The sequence below is a fragment of the Balearica regulorum genome, chromosome Z (genome assembly GCF_011004875.1).
Source record: "Balearica regulorum gibbericeps isolate bBalReg1 chromosome Z, bBalReg1.pri, whole genome shotgun sequence".
NCBI lineage: Eukaryota > Metazoa > Chordata > Aves > Gruiformes > Gruidae > Balearica > Balearica regulorum.
The window spans coordinates 31,063,966-31,090,533 of NC_046220.1; the positions used below are offsets into that span (position 1 = coordinate 31,063,966).

The 26,568-nt window shown below is 45.7% G+C and overlaps 1 protein-coding gene across 2 annotated transcripts; it reads left to right on the forward strand.

Moving 5' to 3' along the window:
- Nucleotides 1-11,192: 11,192 nt before the first annotated feature.
- On the forward strand, nucleotides 11,193-22,554 carry CZH5orf63 (chromosome Z C5orf63 homolog). Of its 2 annotated transcripts, XM_075740362.1 has the most exons (5): nucleotides 12,383-12,489; nucleotides 12,825-12,891; nucleotides 17,846-17,966; nucleotides 21,279-21,335; nucleotides 22,105-22,554. In XM_075740362.1, the coding sequence occupies exons 3-5, from the start codon at nucleotides 17,847-17,849 to the stop codon at nucleotides 22,282-22,284; spliced, it is 357 nt and encodes a 118-aa protein (XP_075596477.1). In that variant the 5' UTR covers nucleotides 12,383-12,489; nucleotides 12,825-12,891; nucleotide 17,846; the 3' UTR covers nucleotides 22,285-22,554. The 2 variants fall into 2 exon arrangements, with proteins under 2 accessions (XP_075596476.1, XP_075596477.1); XM_075740361.1 differs by lacking the exon at nucleotides 12,825-12,891 and having other exon boundaries at nucleotides 11,193-12,489.
- Nucleotides 22,555-26,568: the final 4,014 nt, after the last annotated feature.

Consider the following 26,568-nt stretch of genomic DNA (forward strand, 5'->3'; position numbering starts at 1 on the left):
TTCTGTGCTGCACGCAAAGGAATGGTCTGACCAAAAGTTTTTTAAAGGGAAAGGAAAGAAAAACATTGATTTCCAATGTGCTCTGGCTCAGCCTGTAACCAAGTGCTCTATTGGTGCTCAGTAAACTAAGGTGCAGATATCATAACAATCATCACAGCAATGTTCAAACCGAAATTATTAGATATAAAAATAAAGTCAAAGTATTCTCAAAACCATTGTTATGCAATGTGTCATTTAGGTGTCACTACATCTGATGTTCAGATGATCACTGGGCTAACAGACAGCAAAAGTTCATAGGCAGGTGGTCCTCTAACTTTCAATTATGTAGGTCATTATAGGCAAATGAAAATGCTCTTCAATTGTCATTCACCATTTAAAGAGGCACATTGCTGTCTTTTAATATATTCCTCAAAGTGCTTTGCCTTGGGCTAAGATCTCTAAGAGGCATTCCTTGCAGGTACATACTGCAAGAATTTGTGCTAATCTTAGCGCCAAATGTACTTCTCTAAAATATTTTCCTGATCTTCCTCCACTCCTTATGTAAATTATTCAATCTGTGACACTGTGATTGCTTTTTCAGTTTGTTGCCTTTTTCATATTTAAATTACCTGAGCATTCGGAATTTCACATTTCACCCATACAAAACAATTCCCTACCCTGGGGAGCCTGTTCCAATGCTGGACAACCCTGTTGGTGAAGACATTTTCCCTCATATCCAGTCTAAACCTCCCCTGGCACAACCTGAGGCCATTTCCCCTCATCCTATTGCTTGTTACTTGGGAGCAGAGACCAACACTCACCTCACTACAACCTCCTTACAGGCAGTTGAAGAGAGCAATAACGTCTCCCCTCAGCCTCCTCTGCTACAGACTAAACATCCCCAGTTCCCTCAGCCACTCCTCATAAGACTTGTTCTCCAGACTCTTCACCGGCTTTGTTGCCCTGCTTTGGACAGGCTCCAGCACTTCAATGTCTTTCTTGTAGTCAGGGGCCCAAAACTGAACACAGTATTCGAGGTGCGGCCTCACCAGTGCCGCGTACAGGGGGATGACCCCTTCCCTAGTCCTGCTGCCCACACTATTTCTGATACAAGCCAGGATGCTGTTGGCCTTCTTGGCCACCTGGCCACACTGTTGGCTCATGTTCAGCTGGCTGTTGACCGACACCCCCAAGTCCTTTTCTGCTGAGCAGCTTTCCAGCCACTCTTCCCCAAGCCTGTAGCGCTGCATGGGGTTGTTGTGACCCAAGTGCAGGACCCGGCACTGAGACTTGTTGAACCTCATACAATTGGCCTTGGCCCATTGATCCAGCCTGTCCAGACCCCTCTGTAGAGCCTTCCTACCCCCAAGCAGATCAACACTCCCACACAACTTGGTGTCATCTGCAAACCGACCAAGGGTATATTCAATCCCTTCATCCAGATCAAGATAACAATATTAAAGAGAACTAGCCCCAGTACTGAGCCCTGGAGAACACCACTTGTGTCTGGCCACCAACTGGATTAAAATCCATTCACCACAGCTTTTTGGGCCCAGCTATCCAGACAGTTTTTCTCCCAGTGAACAGTACACCTGTACAAGCCGTGAGCAGCCAGTTTCTCCAGGAGAATGCTGTGGGGACTGTCACAGGCTTTACTAGAGTCCAGGTAGACAATATCCACAGCGTCTTCCTCATCCACTATGTGGGTCACATTGTCATAGAAGGAGATCAGGTTAGTCAAGCAGGACCTGCCTTTCATAAACCCATGCTGACTGGGCCTGATCACCTGGTTGTCCTGTACGTGCCCCATGATGGCACTCAAGATGATTAATCTGATCCATAACCATGCTGAGAACTAAGGCTAGACTGACAGCCCTGTAGTTCCCCAGATCCTCCTTCCATCCTTTCTTGTAGATGGGTGTCACATTACTACCCTCCAGTCAACTGGGACCTCCCTGTTTAGCCAGGACTGCTGATAAACAATGGAAAGTGGCTTCATGAGCACTTCCACCAGCTCTCTCAGTACCCTTGAGTGGATCCCATCAGGCCCAATAGACTTGTGTATTTCTAGGTGGTGTAGCAGGTCACTAACCATTTCCCCTTGGATTACGGGGGCTTCATTTTGCTGCCTGTAGAATCTGGTCCTCTTCATTCTGGTCTGTCTTCCAGCTCACAGGGCTGGGTACCCATGAAAAATACCTCTAACTATTAAAGACTAAGGCAAAGAAAGCATTAAGTACCTGAGTCTTTTTCTCATCCTTTGTCACTATGTTTTGACCCATGTCCAATGAAGTATGGAGATTATCCTTAGCCCTCTTTTTGTTATTAATGTATTTGTAGGAATGGGGGTGGGGGGGTGGGGGGGTGGCGTGTGTTTGTCTTTTACACTGGTAGCCAGATTAAATTCTAGCTGGGCTATGACCCTTCTAAATTTATTGCTGCATAAGATCAAAATGTGTGTAACTGTCAGGGCAAATGCCCTGATGGTGCTTTATCTACCATGATCTGATAAGTATGGTAAGGACATTGAATGCATCTAGAGGAGGGCAACAAAGCTGGTGGAAGGGCTGGAAGGCAAGTCCTATTAGGAGCAGCTGAGGACTCTGGGTTTCTCTAGTTTGCAGACAAGGAGGCTGAAGGACAACCTCATCGATCTCTACAGCTTCCTGAGGAGGGGAAGCAGAGAGGAAGGTGCTGATCTCTTCTCCTCTGGATCCAGTGGCAGGACTTATGGGAATGGATCAAAGCTGTGTCAAAGGAGGGTCAGACTTGACATTAGGATCAATCTCTTTACCAAGAGGGTGGTCAAATGCTGCAACAGGCTTCCTTGAGAGGTGGTTGATGCCTCATGCCCATCAGTTTCAGAGGTATTTGGACAATGCTTTTAATAATAGGCTTTAAATTTTGGTCAGCCCTAGAGTGGTCAGGCAGTCGGACTAGATGGTCTTGTAGGTCCCTTCCAACTAGAACTATTCTATTCTATTCTATTCTATTCTATTCTATTCTATTCTATTCTATTCTATTCTATTCTATTCTAAATCAATGAGGCATGTTGTGGGGCTGCAGTGCTGATGAGGTGAGCCCTGTGGTCAAGGATGGCCTGGTTGTGATGCCCCCGAGCGATGGATTCTGATGTCACTGAGTCCCCAAGCAGTAGGGGGGGGAACCTAGGTTCTGACGTCACCAAGTCCCTGAGCAACGGGTTCTGATATCATCGAGGAATGAGCTGCAACATCTCCAAGCCACAGACTATGACATCCCCAAGCAATGGATTGTGACCAGGCGTCCCTTGCTGCTTAAATCTGGGTGCTGAGTCTCACACAGCTGGCTTGTGCCCATACTCCAGCTGACCAAGTTTGTGAGGTTTGGAGTGTTGAGCGAGGCCCTTGGTGCTGGTGTCATGCTTGGGGAGTTGTTTCTTGCAGCTCTCAGTGCCTGACCCCAGAGCCTCTGATAGAGGATTTCCCCCAGCTCAGGCATCCAGGGCACCCCAGAAGCACGCTCGCAGCAGCAGAGGTGAGCTGGGAGGGGACACCTCACCCTGGGGAGCTGGGAGGGTTTCCTTCCTGAGGGACCTGGGCATTTCTTCCACCCCTCCCCAGGCCAGCCAATGACAGTTGCCTCTCTTCCCTTTCTAGTGCAACACCTGCTGCTGCAGCACCAGTCAGGAGGAGTGACTCAACATCCCCAGCTCCCCCCAGCCCACCGCAGCACGTGGAGACCATGGCCACCGAGCCAGACAACTGCTGTCCAATTTGCCTAGACAGCTGGGAGGAGGCCAGCTACGTGACACCATGCCTCCACCAATTCTGCTACACATGCATCCGGCAGTGGGCTGAGAGCAAGCCCGAGTGCCCCCTCTGCAAGAGGAGGATCCTCTCCATCATGCACTTGGTGCAGGCAGACGACAAGTTTGAGGAGCATGTCATCACACCACCTGCAGCAGCACCAGTCACCAGCTGCCAGGCAGGAGGAGCTCCTGGCCATCCAGCTGCCCACAGCCCTGCAGCAACACAACGATGGCCTGTGAGGGTGGTGCCCAGGGCTCCTCTGGGCAACCTCCAGCCCAACACCTGGGCATCCCTTTTCCGGGACCACCCAGCTCTCCTCCAGCTCCTTCAGCCCTGGGTGCGGCAGGAGCTGGGACTGATCTTTCAGAACCAGCATTTATGGGCAGCCACAGTGGAGGGCCTTGTCATGTCCCTCCTGGTCCTTTTTGTGTTGGATGAAGATCTTCTGGTCCAGCTGCTGAGGGCCTCCCTCCAAAGCCACATGGCAACATTTGTGCACCTGCTTGTTGATGTTGCCGTGTAACAGTGCAGCAGGGAGGCCCACCGTCTGCTGGGCCTGGAGGACAGCCATGCTGCCAGGGGGTGAGAGGGCAGCCAGGTGGCTGCCCCTAGCCCTGCTGCCTCCCGAGGAGGGTCTCCCACGCCTGACCCGGCCCCCTCCGACAGCCCTGAAGGAATCAACGTGGGCGACCTCCCCAGCACCACAGCAGCTGCCCTTCGAGAGGGTCCCAGCAGCCCTCCCTCTGCCCCCGTTCCTATCCCCAGGGAGCAAGAAGAGGCCCAGGAGGCTGCAGCACATCCATCTACTTCTGGCCAGGGCAGGGAACAGTCCCCTGGGGGGCCATGGTGACCCCCAAAGAGGAGGGCCAGCAGCCCTGAGGCCTCTTCTGCAGCCAAGAAGAGGCCACCCCGCTGGCAGCACTAGGAGAACACCTCAGGTGCTGCTGAAACCAGGGCTGGGCCAGCAGCTGGGGCACGCGCCGGCCCTCAAGGGCTCCCGGCCCTCTCAGTCTAATTATCAGAAAGAAAATAAAGGCTTGAAAAATGCAGAAAAAGTCTTGGTGTTACTAACAGTGCAGGTGGCATTGCTATCCCCCCCTGTGCTGCTTTCTCCCCCTTTTCCTGGGGCTATGCCCACTGGTTCCTCTTGCTGTCCTTAGCCAAGCACCGTGGGGCTTCTCCCTCTGGTCTCGCACAGCCTCGTTGCCCTGCTCTGACTATCTGCACTCCCTGAGTGCATCTCTCCCCAGAGCACAGCGCCGTGGATCTTGGCCTTCTGCTCTTGCAGGGCCCTTTCCCTTCAGCAAGGTGCCATGGCGCCTGGCCTTGTGCTCTCGCAGGGGCCCTTTCCCCTCAATCGAGCGCCATGGGTCCTGGCCCTATGGACCTGAAAGGCTTCTCTGCGCTGACCTGAGCGCCATTGAGTCACGCCGGCTGGTCTTGCTGGGCCCTCTTTCCCCTCATTCAAGTGCTACGCGGACACAAGCTCAGAAAGATGGACATGCTGCTGCCCTTGAGCACAGGCTTTCTTCCTGCTCTTCCAGATCCAGCCTTGGTGCGGGCATTTCCTCTCCTCTGCTTGGAAATGACCCCTCTTTGGCAGATGAGCACCGTCAGCTCCCCAGCGCCCTGGCCACTACCCCCACCACCCCTTCCCATCGCGTGCTCTCTGCAGGACTTCCCCCAGCACAGCTCCTCTCTACTGTGAGTGAACCCTGCAGAAATGGCAGCGCATCTCCCCTCTCCTCCCCAGGGCCCCCCGCTTCCTCTCACACTCTGCTCCGTGACCCCTTCTGCAGCCAAGCCGGCCATGCAAGATGAAGATGAAGGGAGGCACAGAAGGTGGCTGCTGGGTTTGGCACCAAGAGCTGCTGCCAGGCCCCAAAGGAACGAAAGGCTAAAGCTCAATGAGAGTCGAAACTGGCCAGTGTTGTGTCAGACAACAAGAAAGGACTTTTTAATGATGGTAGTAGCAAGAGGAGGAAAACACTGGGCCGATACTTGATGAAGATGGTCCCCTGGCAAACAGAGATGCAGTAAAAACGGAGGCATTCAATGCTTTCTTTGCCTCAGTCTTTAATACTAACGATAGAGCTTGGGCTGCCCGGTCCTCCGAGTTGGAGGACCACGACTGTGGGAACAGTGACTCATCATTTGTGGACCCTGAAACTGTGGGGAGCCGGTTGCATCCGTTGAATGTTTGTAAGTCCATGGGGCCTGGTGGGATTCATGCCAGAGTACTGAAGGAGCCAGCGCATGTTACAGCGGGACCCCTCTCAGTCATCTACCAAAGGTCTTGGGCATCTGGGGAGGTCCCTGCTGCCTGGAAGCTGGCCAACCTTACTCCCATTTACAAGAAGGGCACGATGGAAGACCCAGGAAACTACAGGCCTGTTAGTACCTGGAACAATGATGGAGAAGATCCTACTGGGTGCTACTGAAAGGCATTTCAAGGACAAGGCAGTCGTCAGGCACAGTCAGGGCAAGTTCACCAAGGGAAAGCCCTGTCTAACTGATCTGAGATCCTTCTACAATAAGGTCACCCGCCTAGGGAGTGAAGGGAGGGCAGCGCATGCAGCTTTACTGGATTTCAGTAAGGCTTTTAGTCCCTCATGGCATCCTTCTGGACAAGTTGTCCAACTGCAAGATAAGCAGGTGCACAGTGCGCTGGGTGAAGACATGGCTGAATGGCAGGGCTCAAGGGGTTGTAGTGAATGGGACCATATCTGGCTGGTGGCCAGTCATTAGCACTGTTCCTTCCAACTGGAACTATTTTAATTCTAATTCAAATTCTAATTCTATTCTATTCTATTCCATTCCATTCCACTCTACTCTGCTCTAATCAATGTTTGTGAGTGCCATAAGACCACCAGAAAGTGGTGGTCTGACATTGCCACTTCTGGAAGCTGTTGCACCTTTGGAAACCTTAGCTACATTTCCCACTGGCAATCCTTTCTCTTCTGGGACATTGGCGAGCATCTCTTCACGGGCTTGTGACGGCTGTGCTCTGGGTTGTGGCCACTCAGGTCTTGAAGACCTGCAAGCTCAGGGATACCACCTCCTCTCTGGGCAACCCGCTCCAGTGCTTCTTGATCCTCACAGGGATTTTGGTTTTGATTGACTCCTTATCTATCTCCAGCCTGAACCTCTCCAGTTTCAGGAGATGCCACCATCTCTCACCCTCCCACCAGGCAGTGCTGGGATGAGCCTGCCGTCATCCCTCTGCTGCCTTCCTCACGGGCACCGGGCTGTGCTGTGAGGTGCCCCAGCGCCTCCTCTGCTCCATGCGAACCAGCCCTGACCCCACAGACCCTCCTTGCCTCCCCTCAGCCCCTCCGCTTTGTCAGCCTCCCTCCTATTTCCAGCACCCCAAATGGGACGTGGTGCCTGCATGAGGCCTGATGGTGCTGAGCAGAGGGGATCAGATCACCCTTGTGCCCTCTGGCTAGGGGAGAAAGATGGGAGAAAACCCACGAGAGCGAGCCAAGTGCTGCCTGTGACCCCCGTGGGAGGAATCGGGGGAGCCCAGAGGGCTGGCCAGCAGTGCTGGGGTGTGGGGAGAGCCTGTGGCACTTTGTCCTGCAGCCTCCCAGGGAGGCTCCAGGTGTTACCGAGGGAACCCTCTTGCTGCATGTGCCCGGTGACATCTGCCCTGGCCAGAGTGACCTGACGGGCCCCTGGGAAGACATGGCCAAGGCCTCGGTGACTGCTGTGAATCACCAATGCTGACCACATGACAAGAGATGGGGGATGGAGTGGAAAGTGGTGTTGTGGTAACACCAGGCGCATGTGCGACAGCAGCGTCACTGTCCTTAGCCAAGTGCCATGGGGCTTGTCCCTCTGGTCTATCATTGCATGAGTTCTTTTTAGTCCAAAATTTTAGAACCATGTCTACAGAGCTTTTAAGAGATATGCAGAAATATATAGGAAGACTTATGCACTGTAGCAGGATGGTTATGCATGAAATTTAACCCTTGAGTCATAACTGCCTTTGATATTTAAAGACATTTGTGACCAGCAGGTCGAGGGAGGTGATCCTGCCCCTCCACTCCGCTCTTGTGAGACCCCCACCTGGAGTACTGTGTCCAGCTCTGGGGGCCCCAGTACAAGAAAGAAATGGAGCTGTTGGAGAGTCCAGAGGAGGGCCACAAAGTTGGTCAGAGGGCTGGAGCACAAGTTGGTCAGAGGGCTGGAGCACCTCTCCTATGAGGTTGGGCTTGTTCAGCCTGGAGAAAAGAAGGCTCCGGGGAGATTTAATTGTGGCTTTCCAGTACCTGAAGGGGGCCTACAGGAAAGCTGGTGAGGGACTGTTTATCAGGGAGTGTAGTGACAGGACAAGGGGTAATGGGCTTAAGCTGAAGGAGGGTTGATTTAGATGAGATGTTAGAAAGAAATTCTTTACTGTTAGAGTGGTGAGGCACTGGAACAGGTTGCCCAGAGAGGTTGTGGAGGCCCCATCCCTGGAAGTGTTTAAGACCAGGTTGGATGAGGCTTTGGGCAACGTGGTCTAGTGGAGGGTGTCCCTGCCCGCAGCAGGGGGGTTGGTACTAGATGATCTTTAAGGTCCCTTCCAACCCAAACCATTCTATGATTCTATGATCTATGATTCTATGATTGTCCGAGCCAGAGTGAAAAATAGGGTGGAGTTCTACATTCAGATCTCAGAATACATTTTTAAAAGAAAACTTTAAAGCCATCTATCTTATTCCTAAGCACCATGACAGTGACACATGTTCTAAGGAATAATTCTTTTCGGATCCGTAATATTCTTTTCAAATTGCTATGACCATTAATGAAGATTCATCACATAAGTATTGTATTAAAACCAAAGTTAATTTTGTGCTGAATTATCCACTATGTTGTATCAGAACCTGCCAAAACAAAACCAGTTAATTACAAAGCACTCTAAATAGTAAATTCTCTTTGCAGAAGTTTGTAGTATAAGGAACATTCTGTTGTTTTTTGGGTTTTTTTACATATTTGTCACACATTATAAGGAACCTGGTTTAAGAGTGAAACTAGCCCACACCAGATACACCTAAACACAGAAGAAATAAATACATAACAATGTAAGACCAAAAGGTCTTGAAATATATTTTTCTCTTGCAAACAGCACACCATCAAATGAATGCCATTCTGAACAGTTACCTCAGCAGGGCTAGTTAGTGGTTTGGTTAATAATTGGACTTAGTTAGGCAACATGACACTCACATTGAAATCAGGAAAGAAACGTGGGCAGAGGACCACTTGGCTTCAGCAGCAATTCTATTTGAATGAACAGACCAGTTTGGGAACTGTGTGGCTATCTCCTCTAGGTTCCTTTGGAAATCCTAGGCACATATCCCAAAGTAGGCTAGACTTGTTATTGGAGTGAGAGGGATAAAATTAATCTGGGACCCGACATGTCAAGAACATGCTTATGTCTTTACCTACCCCTGCTTTTCAAGCAACCTCTGCTGAAATTTCCCTCTCCCTAAATGACTTCCTTCCACCGCTTCTCAGAAATTAAAAGCCAAGTGGGAGCCAGTTCAGCAATTCCATTGGGTGAGGCTTGACAGGTCTAGCATATACCAATGCCAAAAGTCTGATACTAGAGTTTCTGACTGTAACACAAAAATGAGCAGCCAGTGTCAGCTGCCAGCATTTCGTCTCTGTTCAACAGAAGGAATTAAGGTACTGGTTGAAAATGAGTCACTAGGATCTGGAGCTGACTAATTCTCACGTTAGTTTAGTCTGCTAGTTAATTAGATATGTCATGTCAGCAGGGTAAGACTGCTCTCATGAAAGCCTTTCCCACTACATGCTGTTGTACTTCTCAAAGCACAGATGAAGAGGGGAAGCTGACTTGAGTCTATACCCCAGAAGATGTGTCTCCCACTCTCAGCCTAGGAACAACTACAAAAGCACGACCAAAATCCTAATGGAAATACAGCAACTAAAAGAACATGAGCCTACAGCTTTCATTTCCCAGCAGTGAACACTTGCTATCTTTTATTTAAAACACTTTTCTGGAGAAAGGAAAATGAATACACCTTACAACTAAAACACTGCACAGTAGCCAAACAGAGCATCAAGAGCAAAGAAGAAGCGCACACGACATATTTCTTTATGCAGAGGCCCTCTCTTCTGGCCAAGTATTTGTCACAACAGAAGGGACAAAAAGCTTACAGTTTCAGACGAGAATGTGACTATTCATTTCAGCAGAGAAAGAGTTCTCCCTGGGACTGTCAGCTTGGTAACTTCTTTAAATCAATCCCTTTCCTGCTTTTAGGATACATCCTATTGTATTAATTTGAGCCGATTTCCAATTTAATTTGGATATATTCATATACTCCAAAATATTCTTGTTTGATCCCAACTTCATATCACCCACTAATTTGCTTAGCTTACATATCATGTAATGCTGCAAGCTGTTAATGAAAATAGTATTGTGTTTAGAACAGATGTCTGTAGTTTCCACTGTTTTCCCCAACATGATCCTCAGTCATGACTATGCTTGCTGCCTGCATTAAATTTTAAAAGGTAAAAAATAAAAAAGCAACATATTACATCTTTAATAAAACTCTTATTTTATCTACATTGCTGGTGCTTGAGTCACATGGAAGCAGAAAGTCTCACTAAAACTGAAATACATATTGTCACAAAGACAATCTAGGTCCATTGCTTTCTTGCATTGCATTAAACTTATTGCAATTCCAAAGGAAAGAAGCTAAGTTAAAGCCCACTTACTCCATTTGAAGCCAATAGAAGCAGCATGAGGCAAAGAACTGCAGGATTGGCCCTTTGCTTAGGGGAAATTTCTGCTTTTCTACCTATGCTGCCTAGAATTTCTCAGTGTATTTTCCCCACACCTTTCTCTTACGATCCCTATGTGCTTTCATTATTGTGACCGTTCGTGCTTTAATAATCCACTCTAATAATGTGGGTTTTTCTCCATTATATCTAGAGGTATTCCTTTGTGAGCCTGAGCGGGTGGCCAAAATCCAGGTCCTGCACATCCATCCAGGATGGAGGAAAAGATGATGCGGTGGCTGGCTGCTTTTTGATACACAACGGAGAGCACGTAGTGTGAGAAGCAGGGAAACTCAGTGCGGCACAGGGTCGCGAGTGCAAGGCAGAAACCCTGTCCTGCAGAAAAAAAAGGGGCGCCCAGTTCCGGCTGAGCTCCCAGCTCCTGGAAAGCCGAGCAGCGCCGGCTGCGGGGGCTCCTCCGTCCTGGGGAGGACATCCGCAGGAGCCAGGGCAACCGCCTCCCACCGGCAAGCCGTAAGAAAAGTTGCCTCTTACAGGACGGAGGCAGAGACAGAGGCTTCGGTGGGAGCACCGAGCTCCTAAGAAAGGGCTGCGCGCGCTTGTGCGGTTTCGCCGCAGGTCGGGGGCGGGAGAGGAAGGAGCGGCTGCGGGCGGCGCGGCCGAGTGACCAGCAGGGGGCGCCGAAGCGGCGGCGGGCGCGGCCTCCCACCAGGCCGGGCGTGCAGAGGCCGCGGGTCCTTCCCGGGGAGGGCCCCGCCCGCTGGTCCTCGGAGTTCGCTGGAAGCTCGCGCTGCGGCCCAGCGGCGGCCGAGGGAGGCTGCAGGCAGCCGCGGAAGGTGGGTGATCGCAGTCCCGGCCCTTGCCGCAAGCCTAGTCAGGCGCGCGGGGCCCCGTTAGCGTCCCCGGCCCGCCCGGGTTAAAGCCGGCTGGTGCCGAGCGTCGGGCTGGGCCGCGCCGGGCCGCGAGGCCTGGGCAGCGGCCGCAGGGTCTTCCCCGGCGCTGGCGGTGCAAGCGCGGGCCTTGCGGCGGGCCGCGGACGCAGTCCCCTGCCGGCACCGGGCCTGCGGACGCCACCCTGGAGGACAGAAGCCGGGTGGAGGGAGGCAGGGTGACGGAGCGCCGCTGGCTAAGTCCCGGACAGCCGGCACTGGCGCGTCTCTTCAGCTGTCTTGTTTTTTAATGGGCTTTGACTCTGTAGAGGGCATTACTGATTTAGAAAATACCATCAAAAGAAATAAGGCTTTCTCATTACAGGAGATAATGGGAAGACCTCTGGATACACTCTTTACTCCATTTGGCTTGCCCCCAGCCCTTGGGGTGAATGGATCATTTAGCTGAAAAGTTTTCAAATGGAGATGTTTAAAACAGGCTTTTAAACTCTATTGTAATTTTACTTTATGATAATGGTCCATTGTATATGCACTTTCTTTAGTCTTCAGAAATGGTCTTGTGGCCATTACAGTAACCTGTTGAATGTTTTTTAAATTGTCTGAAATGCAGAATATGGGCTTCAGACCAGAGTCTACAGTGGATACCTCTGAAGGGATCACTAAACAAAATTTGTTGCATGTTAGAATGAAATTATACTTCTAATCTTTTCAAATGGAGATGGAATGCAGTGCATTTGTGGGACTTACCCCAGGTTACTGTAGTTTGGAGGAGAAGATGTGTAGAATATGCATTGATATAATAACATCACCTCACAGAAGCAAGTGGTGTTACTGATGACATTTTTGAATTTTGAGTTGATTTAAAAACCTGATTCCTCCCTAAAAACCTTTAGAGTTAAGTATGTTTGCAAAAAAGAAGTTCAAAATTTTCCTGTGTTTTGCATGCCTCCTCTGAAAGGCTGGTGCGGTAAAAACCTTGTGGGGATCTCAGCAACTGCAGGATTTGGTGTCCTTACTCATGCGAGCTCCTTGGTCTCTTGCTATGGCACCATATTTTCTTGTTCAGCATTACCCTGGTAAGTACTCAAACTGACAACAGCAGACTGCCAGCAAGTTTGCTTTCCTTGATGACCATAGCTGGATTTGAATGAGGGAGAACAGAATAAGGCTGTTTTAAACCATCACTGACTTGGGCCAGCAGCATGTATTCTTACATTTGCATCTGCTTGTTTTCTCCGTTCTCTTTCAGTTGATACTCCTTTCTCGAACTAGAATGAGGATTAAGTGGAGGATAGGAGTTAGCTTAATAGACACTTAGAAAGTCTTTTTCAAGGCAAATAGCTAGCAAATGTGTAGGACATTTTCAGTGTAACATTATGCATGTTCCTGATGTGTTCCTGTTACCTTGCAGAAAGAGATGTGATTTGTCCAGGCTATCCCCATCTTCTGTCAAACCTGGACTAGGGTTCCAAAATCAGGTATTACATTAATGTAAAGTGTATGCAGACAAATGCCTGCATGAAACACTACAGGCTTGGGGAAGAGTGGCTGGAAAGCTGCTCAGCAGAAAAGGACTTGGGGGTGTCGGTCAACAGCCAGCTGAACATGAGCCAACAGTGTGGCCAGGTGGCCAAGAAGGCCAACAGCATCCTGGCTTGTATCAGAAATAGTGTGGGCAGCAGGACTAGGGAAGGGGTCATCCCCCTGTACGCGGCACTGGTGAGGCCGCACCTCGAATACTGTGTTCAGTTTTGGGCCCCTGACTACAAGAAAGACATTGAAGTGCTGGAGCCTGTCCAAAGCAGGGCAACAAAGCCGGTGAAGAGTCTGGAGAACAAGTCTTATGAGGAGTGGCTGAGGGAACTGGGGATGTTTAGTCTGTAGCAGAGGAGGCTGAGGGGAGACGTTATTGCTCTCTTCAACTGCCTGTAAGGAGGTTGTAGTGAGGTGAGTGTTGGTCTCTGCTCCCAAGTAACAAGCAATAGGATGAGGGGAAATGGCCTCAGGTTGTGCCAGGGGAGGTTTAGACTGGATATGAGGGAAAATGTCTTCACCAACAGGGTTGTCCAGCATTGGAACAAGCTGCCCAGGGAAGTGGTTGAGTCATCATCCCTGGAGGGATTTAAAAGATGTGTAGATGTGGATCTTAGGCACATGGTTTAGTGGTGGGTTAATGGTTGGACTCAGTGATCTTAAAGATCTTTTCCAACTGAAATGATTCTATGATTCTAAGTTCATAAGAATTTCATCCTCATGTGTATGTATACAAATCAGTGGAAAATGGGACATAATCCTGTCCAAATGTGTTGATAATTATGCATATAAAACATTCAGAACCACAGGGCAAGAGTATATTGGTGACTTGAAGATTACATTATTTCAGAGTATATAGCATTATTAAAAGGTACATAGTTGGAGAAAAAATCAGCCATGCTTGTCTTTGCTTGATTGATGCTAAGATAAGGTTTATACAGATAATTATCTCATCTAAATAATGGCTAGTTTTAGCGTCACATTTTATTTTTCCTGCAGATGAGGATTTATTAGGTGATGGAAATTCCATTAACAGGAAATGAGTCCAATCTGGCTTTGCAAAACACAGCATGGGCCAACTCCAAAGTTAGAAGCATAATTTATTAAATCATTCTGTAGTGTTGTAGTATGGGGAGGATAAGTTCTGAAGTTTGCAAGCATCCTTCTTTACATTTATGTATTAATTTTGTTCCTCAAACAAATCTTTATATTTACTGGGGGGGTAGGCTAGAAAAGCTCCACAATAATCATGTTGAAAGATTTTGTGTGTGCTTTTAGCATTTTAGTTTCTTAATAACAAAAGACAGATGTGATACAGATGTGAGCAGGATGGGAATGCCGTGGGGCATCTGTGTGACACTGTCTTCTTGTCAGTGATGAAACCAGCCTGGGAGTGACCTCTGAGGTTGGAGCTCTGCATTCCAGAAATGTTGCTTAGCTTAGTGCAGGCCAGTGTTGGGAACCTGCTTGTTTGCACGATGTTAGTATGGGTGCACTAAACACCCTCGTGGTTCTGGGATGCTGTTCTGACAAATTGAGCTGCTGCCATAGATTTGCCTGGTGAATGATTGGATATTAGTTTTTATCAGCTCCTGATCAATAGCACCTATACTTAACCCTTCACAATATTAGAAGCCTTCAGTGTTTGTGCAAAACCACTGCTATTTGGTTTTATCCATGACCTTTTTACTTAATCCAATAAAATTAGTAAGTTCTGCTGATTTAAAAGCAAATTTCTACGGGGGCAGAGCCTTAGTTCCAATCCTGTTAAGCTGAAGTTGCACCAACCTTTAGCCCAGGTTCAATGAAGCAAGTCTGACTGCTCTCCTTCCTAATGATGCTGTCTGGCAACTGTGGGCTTCAGAAGCGTAGCGAAGTCAAGCTCTATCATCTGTACTGCGGGAACATGCCATCTGACAGTATATCACCTTAGGTAGGGGTGATAGGGGCTAGGTATCTCAAACTGCTTTATGCTGATGGAAGAGCAGAGCATGACTGGGGCATGGATGGAGACTGGTGCCATTTTATACATCAGGATTAGACCTTCAAGTCTTTTTGTAACTGGTATTGCAGTGTGGCCTTAGTATCATTCTATATAGGTGGGGAAAAAAATGACAGCCAGGACTTTGTTTTCTGTAGGTTATTTATAAAAACATTCAGCCCAGTTTTATGCTAACTCTGGAAACAGCAGACTCTTGCTTCAGTAGTACTACTGGTTAATGTAGAATTGCTCCTGAATTTCAAAGAGGGCGTTGCTTATAATTATTTTAAATTGGCAAGGAAGTAAGACACTGTGCCAGCTTATTACTTTTTGTAAGATCTTGAAGCTTAGGTGCTGATGTTGTCTTATTCACTCCCCTTCAGCTGATGTTTTAGTAGAAGTTGTCCACTGGACTCAAATTTAGCAGAGGGTGGAGGGATCAAAACGGGGTATAAAGGAGTGAACCGGCTCCAATTTATACCCATATATGTATATATGGAGGGGAATAAGATACACGGAAATCAACGCTTTATTCATTCTGCTGTTCACAGAAGAATTTGGGGGCATTTTGCTTGTTTTGAGGTGTCCTGGTTCTGGCAAGGATAGAGTTAATTTCCCAAGGAGCCAGGACAGGTGACCCAAGCTGGCCGGGGGCTATTCCATGCCACGTGACGTCATGCTCACCATAAAAGGGGGCTAGTCGGGTAGGGGCGGGTTCGGCGTGTCGGCGGGGCTCCGGGACCGGTCAAGCGTCCGGTTGGTCGGTCATCGAATCGGTAAATCGTTCTCTGTTATCACCCATTGTTACTATCTGTTATCAGCACTGCTGTTGATTGTTTCCCTCTCCCTTGCTGTCCCAGTAAACTGCCCTTATCCCAACCCTCGAGGCTTTGCCCTTGTTTTTCCATTCTCCTCCCCATCCCGCCGGGGGAGGGGTGAGCGAGCGGCGCGTGGCACTTAGCTACCGGCTGGGGCTGAACCACGTCATGAGGGCACAAAATTTGGCTTGCTAGGCTGGCAACAAAAGCATTCATTTAAAAACTTGTCAAAATGCAAACTATCTGTTTGGCATTTTTATCTTGCACGTGAGCAGGCTGACATGCTGCAATTTTGTATGTCAAAACCACATCCATTTTGGGCACTCATTTACTGTGGATGTAAAAATTTCTAACTATGACTGAGACTGTTTACTGTTACCCAGACTTGCATTTTTCCAAAAGGTTCCAAGCTTATTTTTGTGTTTATTATGTAAAATCCCAGACAATTAGATTTCCACTTGGCTAAGTAAAACGAATGCAGTAGCTGCCAAGGACTATGACCAATGGCAATGTGTGCTATGCCAGTCATCTGCAACTTTGCAGTAACAGCAAGTGTACCACTCTGCCCTGGCAGCTAACTCTTACTGATATCAAGCCTGACACGTACAGATGAATAGCCCTTTCTGTCCCAAACTAAACAGTAAACTCAAAGCCTGTTTGTTGCAGAAAACTGTATTTTAGTCAACTTGGTTTTTACAGGGTAAAAAAAACCCAAAGCAAACAAACCAACCCCCTGATTCTTTTCTAGCTTCTGAAATCTGACGATTCAGGCTATAAAATTCAAAGGGTAATACCTTTTCCGTGTATTTCCTCTGTTGAAGCTTCTTCTGAAAACATGGCAAGTTACCCTTACCACAGTCCTCTGGGGAAAAAAGGTGTCTTTGACAGTGCAGTAAGGCTGGTGGAGCACTGCTCTGTCACCCATTTGATTTTTCTTGTGGTTATGTAGAAACATAGCAGTTAAGTAGTCTTAAGTTGAGAGTAAATGGCAATGTTTTGTTCTTCCTTAGCACTTCTGGCTAAACTGTCTCTCTTAAATGAAACTATGTAATATTAGTACTGCAAGATTCGGTTAATACATCAGGCTTCTTTTTACTGGACATCCTAAAACATGCATATCAGTTGCAACATAGTCCTGCTCACATTTAGGTTGTTTACACTTGTGCCATTACATTGGGTGTTTGTGGTTAGCTGTAGTTAATAAAACTACAGGTAAGTTGTGCCTGAACAGTTTGGCTTTATGTAAAAGAGACTTGATTTTCCTGGTGTAAATTCTGCTGTCAAGTGTCACATCTGCCGATAGTCTCTGTGCAGACTCCCTTTTGCTTCCAATTTTTGCCTTTCAGTCCTAAAATGCCTTGCAAAGGTCCCATTAAGACACAAGTTTGGAGGAAGCACTGTTGTTATTAGTGTTATTATGAATAGGTGACTTCAAGACTCCAATGTGGCACCCTTCAACAACACTAAATTTACTTAAACTCTCCCAAAGAAATCACAAACCCATCTATGTCTCTCATAAATTAATTTGCTGTTGCAGGAAGGACTCAGGGCAATGTGCGTGCTTTTAATATTACCAAGTTAAATTGTCTTGGCTGTAGCTTTTTATTCACTGTAGAAAGCATTATGTTAATATTCTGATTAGGTACAGATTAGTTTTTTGACGGAATAATTTTGAGTAAGTAGAATACGTCAAGCACTGCAGCAAGATTACTGAGGTTCAAAGCACAGCACTTTGCATTTTGTTAATGTCCTGTAATTCTTACTGGCATCTATGAAGTTGAAACAGCATAATGCATTTATGTCAGCATTTGTGCTAGGAAATTTAAAAGAGGCATTTCAGCAAGAAAACATTGGGTTTTTTCTAAAATGAAACTATGCTTTTTGAGCTATGCAGTGTTTCTGGCCTGGCATAGTAAACCATTTTTCTGATTAATGTGTTGATACTATGAACATAAAAATCCTGGGAAAATGGTTTCATTGTGTGTATTTTAGAATGCGATTGAAGTATCACATTTATCTTAACATTAAATTTCATGAGCTATAACTTGTCACAAAACAATTAAATTTATTTTTAAATTAAATTTATTTTTGCCTTAACAGGATGATGGTGCTTTGTTTTCTGAGCAGAACACTGCATCTAGCAAGACATTCATCCAGTCCACTTGGGAGACAATTCTGTTCAGCCAGCACAAATAAGCCAGTGTTGACTTTATTCACCAAGGTAAGAGTTGTTTACAGAATAAAGCTAGGCAAGACTGTGTATTTATCAGCTTTGATATACATGAATCCCAGATGACATGGCTTAACCATGCTTTTTTTCCCCTTCAAATTTGTGTAGTATTGGGCATTTTACTTTGGGGTGTCTTTTTCAGCAGGCTTTTACAGCACAGTGCTGCTCTCATTATAGCAAGCACGTAGTTACAACCAACAAATGAAGAATTTGGGATAGTTGTGTCTCAGTGATACTACAGTCTGTTCACTAGTTGAAAATTGTTCTTTAAACGCAGTCTAACTGCCAGTGTTTTATCCTGGAAACGAAGGACAAAAATGAGTTGCTATACATAATCTGCCCAGGACAAGCATGAACAGCCAAAGCAGGCTTTTCAAAGTACGTATGTTTAATTTCAACGCTATCTGTGAGGCTGAAAATATGTCCAAGTAGTGCTGGTAGTGCATGAGGGAAAAGTAGATTGTGCTTTACCCTCTTTTTGCTTTATTGACTGTGTAATGCTAACAGGAATAACATGCAGGCACAGGTTTTTCTGTGGTATGAGCAGATAGGATTCTTCAGCATATTAAGAAAACGGATGTAATGGGCAGGAATGGTCATTTGTGAACTGTCACCTTCCATGAATCAAGAGCCTGTGTTATCTGCAGAGGTTTTCTGCACTCTTAGATAGGATGGCCACAGTGGGCTATGCTGAATTTATTTGGTTGATGTGGCCTTCAAGAGGAGAATAACTAGAAATGCAAAGCACTAAGAATTTTGACGTAAGTGTGGCAGTATTTGTTGGAGATGGATGCGAGTAAACTGATTTCCCCCTCCTGCACTATGTTTGTTCACTCCATCCCTAGGCATAAAGGAGTGTTTAAACTATGTAACATGTGAAGAGGTTAAAGAATAAAAGGTCACTATCTGTTTATTAGTCAGAGCAATGCATGCTATAAGAAGAACCATAAAGTTACAGGTTAAAAAGAAAAACTTTTTTTTTTTTTGCAAGGTTATTATTAATGCAGATCAATTTTCCTGTCTAGCTCTACTGTGCAGATGTTTGAGTGCTTATGCCAACACAAAAGAAGAAGCAGTGACAGGCAGATGGGTCTGCTTCCTTCAGCATTAAATGACCACAGAACTGCAGTCCAAGTATGCAGCATAAATGGCAATTACCTGTAGAAATAAAACTGTCCCTTCCACCATGTGTCTTGTCTAACAGATCTAGCTATCAGCACAGCGTATGTCACTTCAGGAAGGGATTTTTACTACCTCTGCAGTAGGAGTCACTTTTGCCGCTTCTGTCTCACATCTGAGAGAGAAGGTTGTCTGAGACAACTTTATCCAGGCAGTCCTAAAGTGATGGCAGAGACCTACTGTTGCACTATTCTACTGAAAAATATGTACTAATATAAACAGACTGTTTAAACAGATTTCACTATTAGTTGAAATAGTTCACTATCTGATTTTAAACTAGTTGCGACCTTATTAGTACCACATAGTGATTAAGCTTGCCATCAGAGCAGGAGTAAAAACGTATTTTTTGCTAAGAGTCAACTTAGTTTGTCAAATGCTTTTATGTGACTGTTATGTTAGAAAGCTCTCCACAGGCCTAAGGGAACTGAGTATATCCTGCTTTAACTGTAAGGAGCCTGGCTTGTTACAAAACTGATGTGCAGGATTCTGGGACATTCCTTTCAGTCACCAATATCAGGTATACCAGTCTCTCCAAAAGCATCAAGAACTAGCAAGAACACAGCACTGTTGATCTTTAGCATCTTGCATAGGTTTTCAGAGCTAAGGACTTCTCTGTGTAGGAAAGACAATTTAGATTAGATGTGAATTAAAAGTAGAGTATTTAATCCAAATTAATTCACAAGCAGGAAATAAGAAGTAGCTGTTTCAGATTAACTCCACATTTAAACAAGCCCTAGGAAGACTTTAAGTGGGAGGGAGAGGATAAGGTCTTCTTCAGCTTTGAAAGGTATTTCATGGCAGAGGGGACAGAGCCATCACCTTCACCACTGTATACCTTGCTGTGTGAATTATAGGCCAAATTCTGCCATTCCAAACATTGAAGCAGCATGCCTTCTTGTGAGTCATTTCTTCAGGTACGCACTGCTCTAATGATCATAGAATCATAGAATGGTTTGGGTTGGAAGGGATCTTAAAGATCATCTAGTACCAACCCCCCTGCTGCGGGCAGGGACACCCTCCACTAGACCACGTTGCCCAAAGCCTCATCCAACCTGGTCTTAAACACTTCCAGGGATGGGGCCTCCACAACCTCTCTGGGCAACCTGTTCCAGTGCCTCACCACTCTAACAGTGAAGAATTTCTAACATCTCATCTAAATTGACCCTCCTTCAGCTTAAACTTCTTGTCCTGTCACTACATGCCATTGTAAACAGTCCCTCACCAGCTTTCCTGTAGGCCCCCTTCAGGTACTGGTAAGCCGCAATTAGATCTCCCCGGAGCCTTCTTTTCTCCAGGCTGAGCAATCCCAACTCTCTCAGCCTGTCCTCATAGGAGAGGTGCTCCATCCCTGTGATCAGCTTCATGGCCCTCCTCTGGACTCTCTCCAACAGCTCAATGTCTCTCCTGTACTGGGGATCATGATGCATGATCAGCAGAAGTCAGCTGTATAACTGTATTGGAAGACAAGGGAGTTTTCAAAAGTGAGAGGTTCTCTTTGACTCTATCACAGGTCAAAACACTGCAGCTGTTTGGCAGTTCTCCATGCTGGAGGTTATTGTCCTCCCAGCTCTGGAGGGTGGAGGATCATACTTAATTCCTTTCAGGCAAAGTCAGCCAGGTTATCTTAAATCACCTTCTTTTGGTATTTGAACTGATCCAAGTGACTCGATCTGAAACAGATTAGAAATTACTCATGTGACTTCCTCATGCCCCTTTTATCAATGGAAATTCCTGTCAAGAGTGGTACCCCCAGTTGTTCTTAGCTGATGATGACAATGCTTTGAATATTCATTGCTGCTGACCAAAAGAAGGGGTCTGTGCATGACCTTCCAAACCACGCCTTTGAATCAGCCTTTAGAAGAGCTGTTGAAAACTCTTAATTTGCACCATGAGAAAAATAATAGCAAATGAGAAATAATTAAATTTTGTGGCTGAATAGTATGTTTTCTTTTCATCCATGCTGGCACTGATAAACTAAAGATTTAGAAAGCAGTAAGGCAGGGTGGCATGGGGAGGGAACCCACATTTACAGTAATGATCACTCCTGTCTGTTTGTTACTTTACAGTACAAATGATCTATGTGTTTTACTGTATACTTTAAATGGCCTGAATATTTTCCTTTAGAAACCATGCCCTCTCTGTGATGAAGCAAAAGAAGTGCTTGAGCCATATAAGAGAAGGGTAATGTATTGCAATACTGTATACATTTTTTAAATAGAAAGAATAGTTAATCAGGATTCTTTCTTTGTGAAAGAAAATTGCTTGGATTTATTTGCAGCCATTATACTTTCATAGGCTACCTCTTCAAGACAATTTCAGCACTGATTTCCATAAAACTCATTATCCAAAAGCCTTTTGCAACAATGCTACTCAGGTATTGGCAAACTAAACCAATATACACCTTGTTGCAATAGTTTTTTAAAAAACACTGATTTGTAAATACTATTGTCTTGTTTGATAGAGGACTTTGCAACTTTTATGAGGTACGTAATGATACCATTTGGGAAGGGTGTTAGTAAGTGAGGCTTCAAATATTTGAACTATATGGGATTGCAATTTTTGCCATTCTTCAAGCAGGTTTTGATGTCTTTCTTGAAGGAAGAAACTTAACAGAAGCATTAAGAGGTGTTGCACTGTGCTACCTAAGAGGCAGCTGTTGTGTTGCCAGCTGCGTATTTGTTGTGGTTGGTGCTCACAGGAGTGTGGTTCTGCACAGAGGATCAAGAATATCATCCTTGACAGGGGAGAGAGTCCTTTGCAGACATGCAGCCAAGGAATGTGGTTAAGTGTATTTTATACCCGCAAAATGGGCAATTGTCTACAATATGGAAGAATAAATCCAAAAGCACTAAGAAAACAGCCTTGCATTTCTAAAAAAAATATTGATCAAAAGACAAGCAGGTGTTGTCTTTCAGTGTCCAGTGGGTACTAACATACTTTTCTGTCACAGTTTATTTTGCAGGAGGTGGATATTACCCTTCCAGAGAACTCGATATGGTATGATAAATACAAATATGACATACCTGTTTTTCATTTAAATGGGAAGTTCCTAATGAAGCATCAAGTAGACATTGAAAAGTTTGAGAACCAGCTTATGAAGCTGGAGTTACAAAATGATGGAAACCAGTGAAGAAAATGCAGCTGCTCTGGTGTGGATCTGAAAGGACTGTGCAGCATAAATTGTGTGAAAAAGCAGTATTCATTTTCTGGCCTTAGGTTTCTTGTAATGTGTGGTACCAGTGTCCTAAAAAACCTGACTGACTTGCATTCTGTTTTGTGTTAATCATCCAGCCCCGCTGCACCAGTAGCAACCTTTTCTGTACCATTCATTTGCTGCTATTGTAGGCTGGCTTTTCATTGACAGAATAAATGCTGTTCTGTAACAGCAGATAAAGTGAAATCTGTTTGTATTGGGTTTGTGTGGCAAGGGTTTTGTTAGCAGGGGGTGCTACAGGGGGTTTCTGTGAGAAGCTGCTAGAAGCTTCCTCTATGTTTGATAGAGCCCAGAGGGACCCACTGCTGGCCAAGGCTGAGTCCATCAGCGATGGTGGTAGTGCCTCTGGGATAACATAGTTAAGAAGGGGGCAAAAAAACCATCAAGAGCAATCGCAGCCAGAGAGAGGAGTGAGAGGAGCTGAGGAACAGCTCTGCAGACACCAAGGTCAGTGAAGAAGGAGGGGCAGGAGATGCCCCAGGCACTGGAGCAGAGATTCCCCTGCAGCCTGTGGTGAAGCCCATGGTGAAGAAGCAGGCTGTCCCCCTGCAGCCCATGGAGGTTGATGGTGGAGCAGATATCCACCTGCAGCCTGTGGAGGACCCCATGCCAGAGCAGGTGGAGGCACCTGAAGGAGGCTGTGACCCTGTGGGAAGCCCAGGCTGGAGCAAGCTCCTGGTGGGACCTGTGGACACATGGAGAGAGGAGCCCACACTGGAGGTTTGCTGGCAGGACTTGTGACCCTGTGGGGGATCCACGCTGGAGCAGTCTGCTCCTGAAGGACTGCACCCCATGAAAGGGGGACACACTGGAGCAGTTGGTGAAGAACTGGAGCCCATGGGAAGGACTCAGTTGGACAAGTTGGTGGAGGACTGTCTCCCGTGGGAGGGACCCCGCACTACAGCAGGGGAAGAATGTAAGGAGTCCTCCCCCTGAGGAGGAAGGAGCGGCAGGGACAATGTGTGATGAACTGACTGTAACCCCCATTCCCCGTCCCTCCATGCTGCTTAGGGGGAGGAGGGAAGAGAATTTGGGAGTGAAGTTGAGCCCAGGAAGAACGGAGAGGTGGGGGGAAGCTGGTTTTAAGATTGGGTTTTATTTCTTATTATCCTACTCTGATTTGATTTGTAATAAATTAATTTTCCCAAGCTGAGTCTGTTTTGCCTGTGGTGGTAATTGGTGAGTGATCTCTCCCTGTCCTTATCTCGACCCACAAGCTTTTCGTTATATTTTCCTCTGCCCTGTCCAGCTGAGAAGGGAAGTGATAGAGCAGCTTTGGTGGGCACCTGGCATCCAGTCAGGGTCAACCCACCACAGTATTTCGAGATTGTTAGGACATGTAAGCTGTAGGTCTGTAAGAGACTTTCTTGAAGAAGTCTAAGAATCTATCCTAAGTGCTCATTTGAAATGGAGGAGAGGCCATTTACTGTAAAAGAAAATTACATTTGAGTAAAGACAGCACACTCACTGAAACAGAGTCGTATCTATAGAACAATCAACACAATTTCATACAGCTGTTACTAACACATGAACACTTAATAGTTTATTTTTCTTCTAATGCAATGAACGTACGTTGCACTTTATCTACTACAGCAAGCTTTGACATCCTTAGTACTTGAGTTACTCCCAGTCACAAGAAAAAATAGTGAACCATAATTGAGCCAAAGAACCAAATCTGCAATGAAAACAGCATTTTTTAACTCCAAACGTGCATCTCTAAACGCTACTAATTCCAGAGTATAAAATGAAAGTAAGAAACCCTAAGAATGTCTTTAAAAAAATTTCTGGACTAAAATATGGGAATTCTCCCTTAGACTCAAGTTATGTTCTTTAAAAAATCCATGCTAATATACAGTCTTTTGCCCTTCTTAAGGATGCTTGTGGCATAACTCTCTATCATTACAAAGCCAGTGAACAGAGAAAACATGTTTCTCTGATATTAGGGGATCAGTGCTCGGTTCTGTGGAGCAGATTGCTGTGGTAACTGAGTCCAGTTGTGTTTTCTGGCAGAAAGGAATCACTCCAGTTCTGTCTGCAACACAACTGCAAATCCATTTATCACATGGCAAGAATACCATTTTATCAAGAGTTACTGTAGTTCTGTTGGTACATCATGTATGTGAGGTTGAATGACTAAGTTAAATATATTTTCAGGAGCAAGAGAAAGATAGATTAAAGAACAGTTGACTGGTTTAAGTTGAATAGCCAGTAATAAGCACTGGAGAAAGCTGGGATTTTTGATCTACTTAATAGTTACTTTAACACAAACTAATCCCTACCTGCTGTGTTCCTGTGCTTTCTACCATGGTGGTGGTCAGTCTTCTCTCATCTCTAGGAATTTCAACAGGGACACTTGACAGATGTGTCTTCACAGTGGAAAGAATACAGGCACAATACCCAGGTAGAATAGCAAACTGAAATTCACTAGGATTTGTTACAGACTTTAGCTTTTGGACTATGGCTTAGTAAGAAGCCAACTGATCTGCTATGGTGAAAGCGGGCAGTTCCTATCCTACAGTGTGTTTAGCACTTGACAGATCATTTGCAACCCAATTCTGATGTATTCTGCAAGATTAAAAATTTCTGGGCAGTGAGGGGGTGAGAAGTTAAAACTTTCTTCCAGTTCAGCAACTTGAGTCCACTCTGGAAAGGGTCTGAAAGTATCCAGAAGTTCCCAGGAGGGAAACCTGTGCCGTTTTTCTAGCAGAGAGCTTTAGGTAAGGTCAGTCACGTCATCTCACTATACCCTGCAATTTATAAGACTTCAGAAACTTCCATTTCATACCACTTCACCCTCCTCAAGAGGTCTGCAGAAAGAGAGTGGCGTCAAACAGGATGGATTTACTAGATTTACAAGAACTAAAGAGAAGCTTAGAAGTTTAAGCATCTCCTTAAACCTGTTTAAGGCTTTTCATCAGCAATTTTATAACTGATCCAAAACTGAAATTACAGCTGTTGCTTCTAAAGAAAAAAATTCATCCTGACTTTGAGTAACAAATTTATTCTTTTTGTACCCTTACGTTATAAAGCCTGCTGCTTTACCCTGATATGGTCATTTACATTGTAGACGAAGAGTAAGATGAGGAGATTGTTAAAAAAAAAAAGCTGAAATTTCTTAGGAGTAAGTGAGTGAACTTGAGTAACTCAGCAAAGCGTTAAGTGTGATGCTTTCCTCAACACGAGGTAAAAAAAAAAAAAGGCAAAAGTTGAAATAGAAAGATGCTTCTTGAATTGTGTCTTGCAGCATAGCTTTGCCCTATCCGCAGTGCTTTTCATCACCATTGACAGAAGAACAGGACCCTAGAGACAAAAACTACTATACTTTCTGTAGTTCATAATGCTACCATCAAACTTCTAAGTGTCCCATGAGTTACTGTTAAATAATAGGTCTGAAATACCTCTGTATCAGCAAGCAAGTGCCATTTGCTTTTCCTTTATACTCTGATATGGATTTAGAGGGCACAGGTTTTTCCTTGCTGAGGTTTTGTAATACAAGAACTGGGATACAGCACTTTTCAACCATAGTTCAAGTGCCTTTCTAAAATACAGCATTATTTTATCAAAGATACGGAGGACAGAGGTCATGTGGACTTGCCCCATTTCCCAATATACATTATTGACAGAGTCTGAAATAGCCATCAGAGAGCAATTTGCCTTTGTTTTAATAAGGTCTGTTTTGGGAAGGAAAAAAAAAAAGGAAGCTAAAAGCAAATGTCTTAATCATACAGATGATGAATCCCTTGTTCCTTAATCATTCAGATGGGAGGTTTTGTTCTGTAGTCAGTGCCATATTCCCCCCCCCCCCCCTTTATTTTCTAAAGTGAATAATAAAAGGATTTTTATAATAGTTTTTGTCTATGGTGTAGCCTTTATCAGTGAGATGGAGGTTTTCCATTAGTTCTGGCTGTAGGTGCTAGTTGCATATGATGTACAGAGATTAATGGTGTAATGGTGGCTGCTTCTTCCAACTCTTCTTCTGCTGTACAATCAAACACAACCCTGGATTGTGCATGCTTCACTCCTATTTTCCTTGTCAACACAAGTAGCAGATTCAGGTGTATGAGAAAGGTCATTGTAGACCCATGTGCAAGCAACAGGCCTGGACTCCAGGGTGAATGTTCTATGGGATGGAAGGATCACTGCCAGTCACTCCTCTCCAAACACCATCCTGCCCTTCCAAAGCCAAAACATGGGATATAA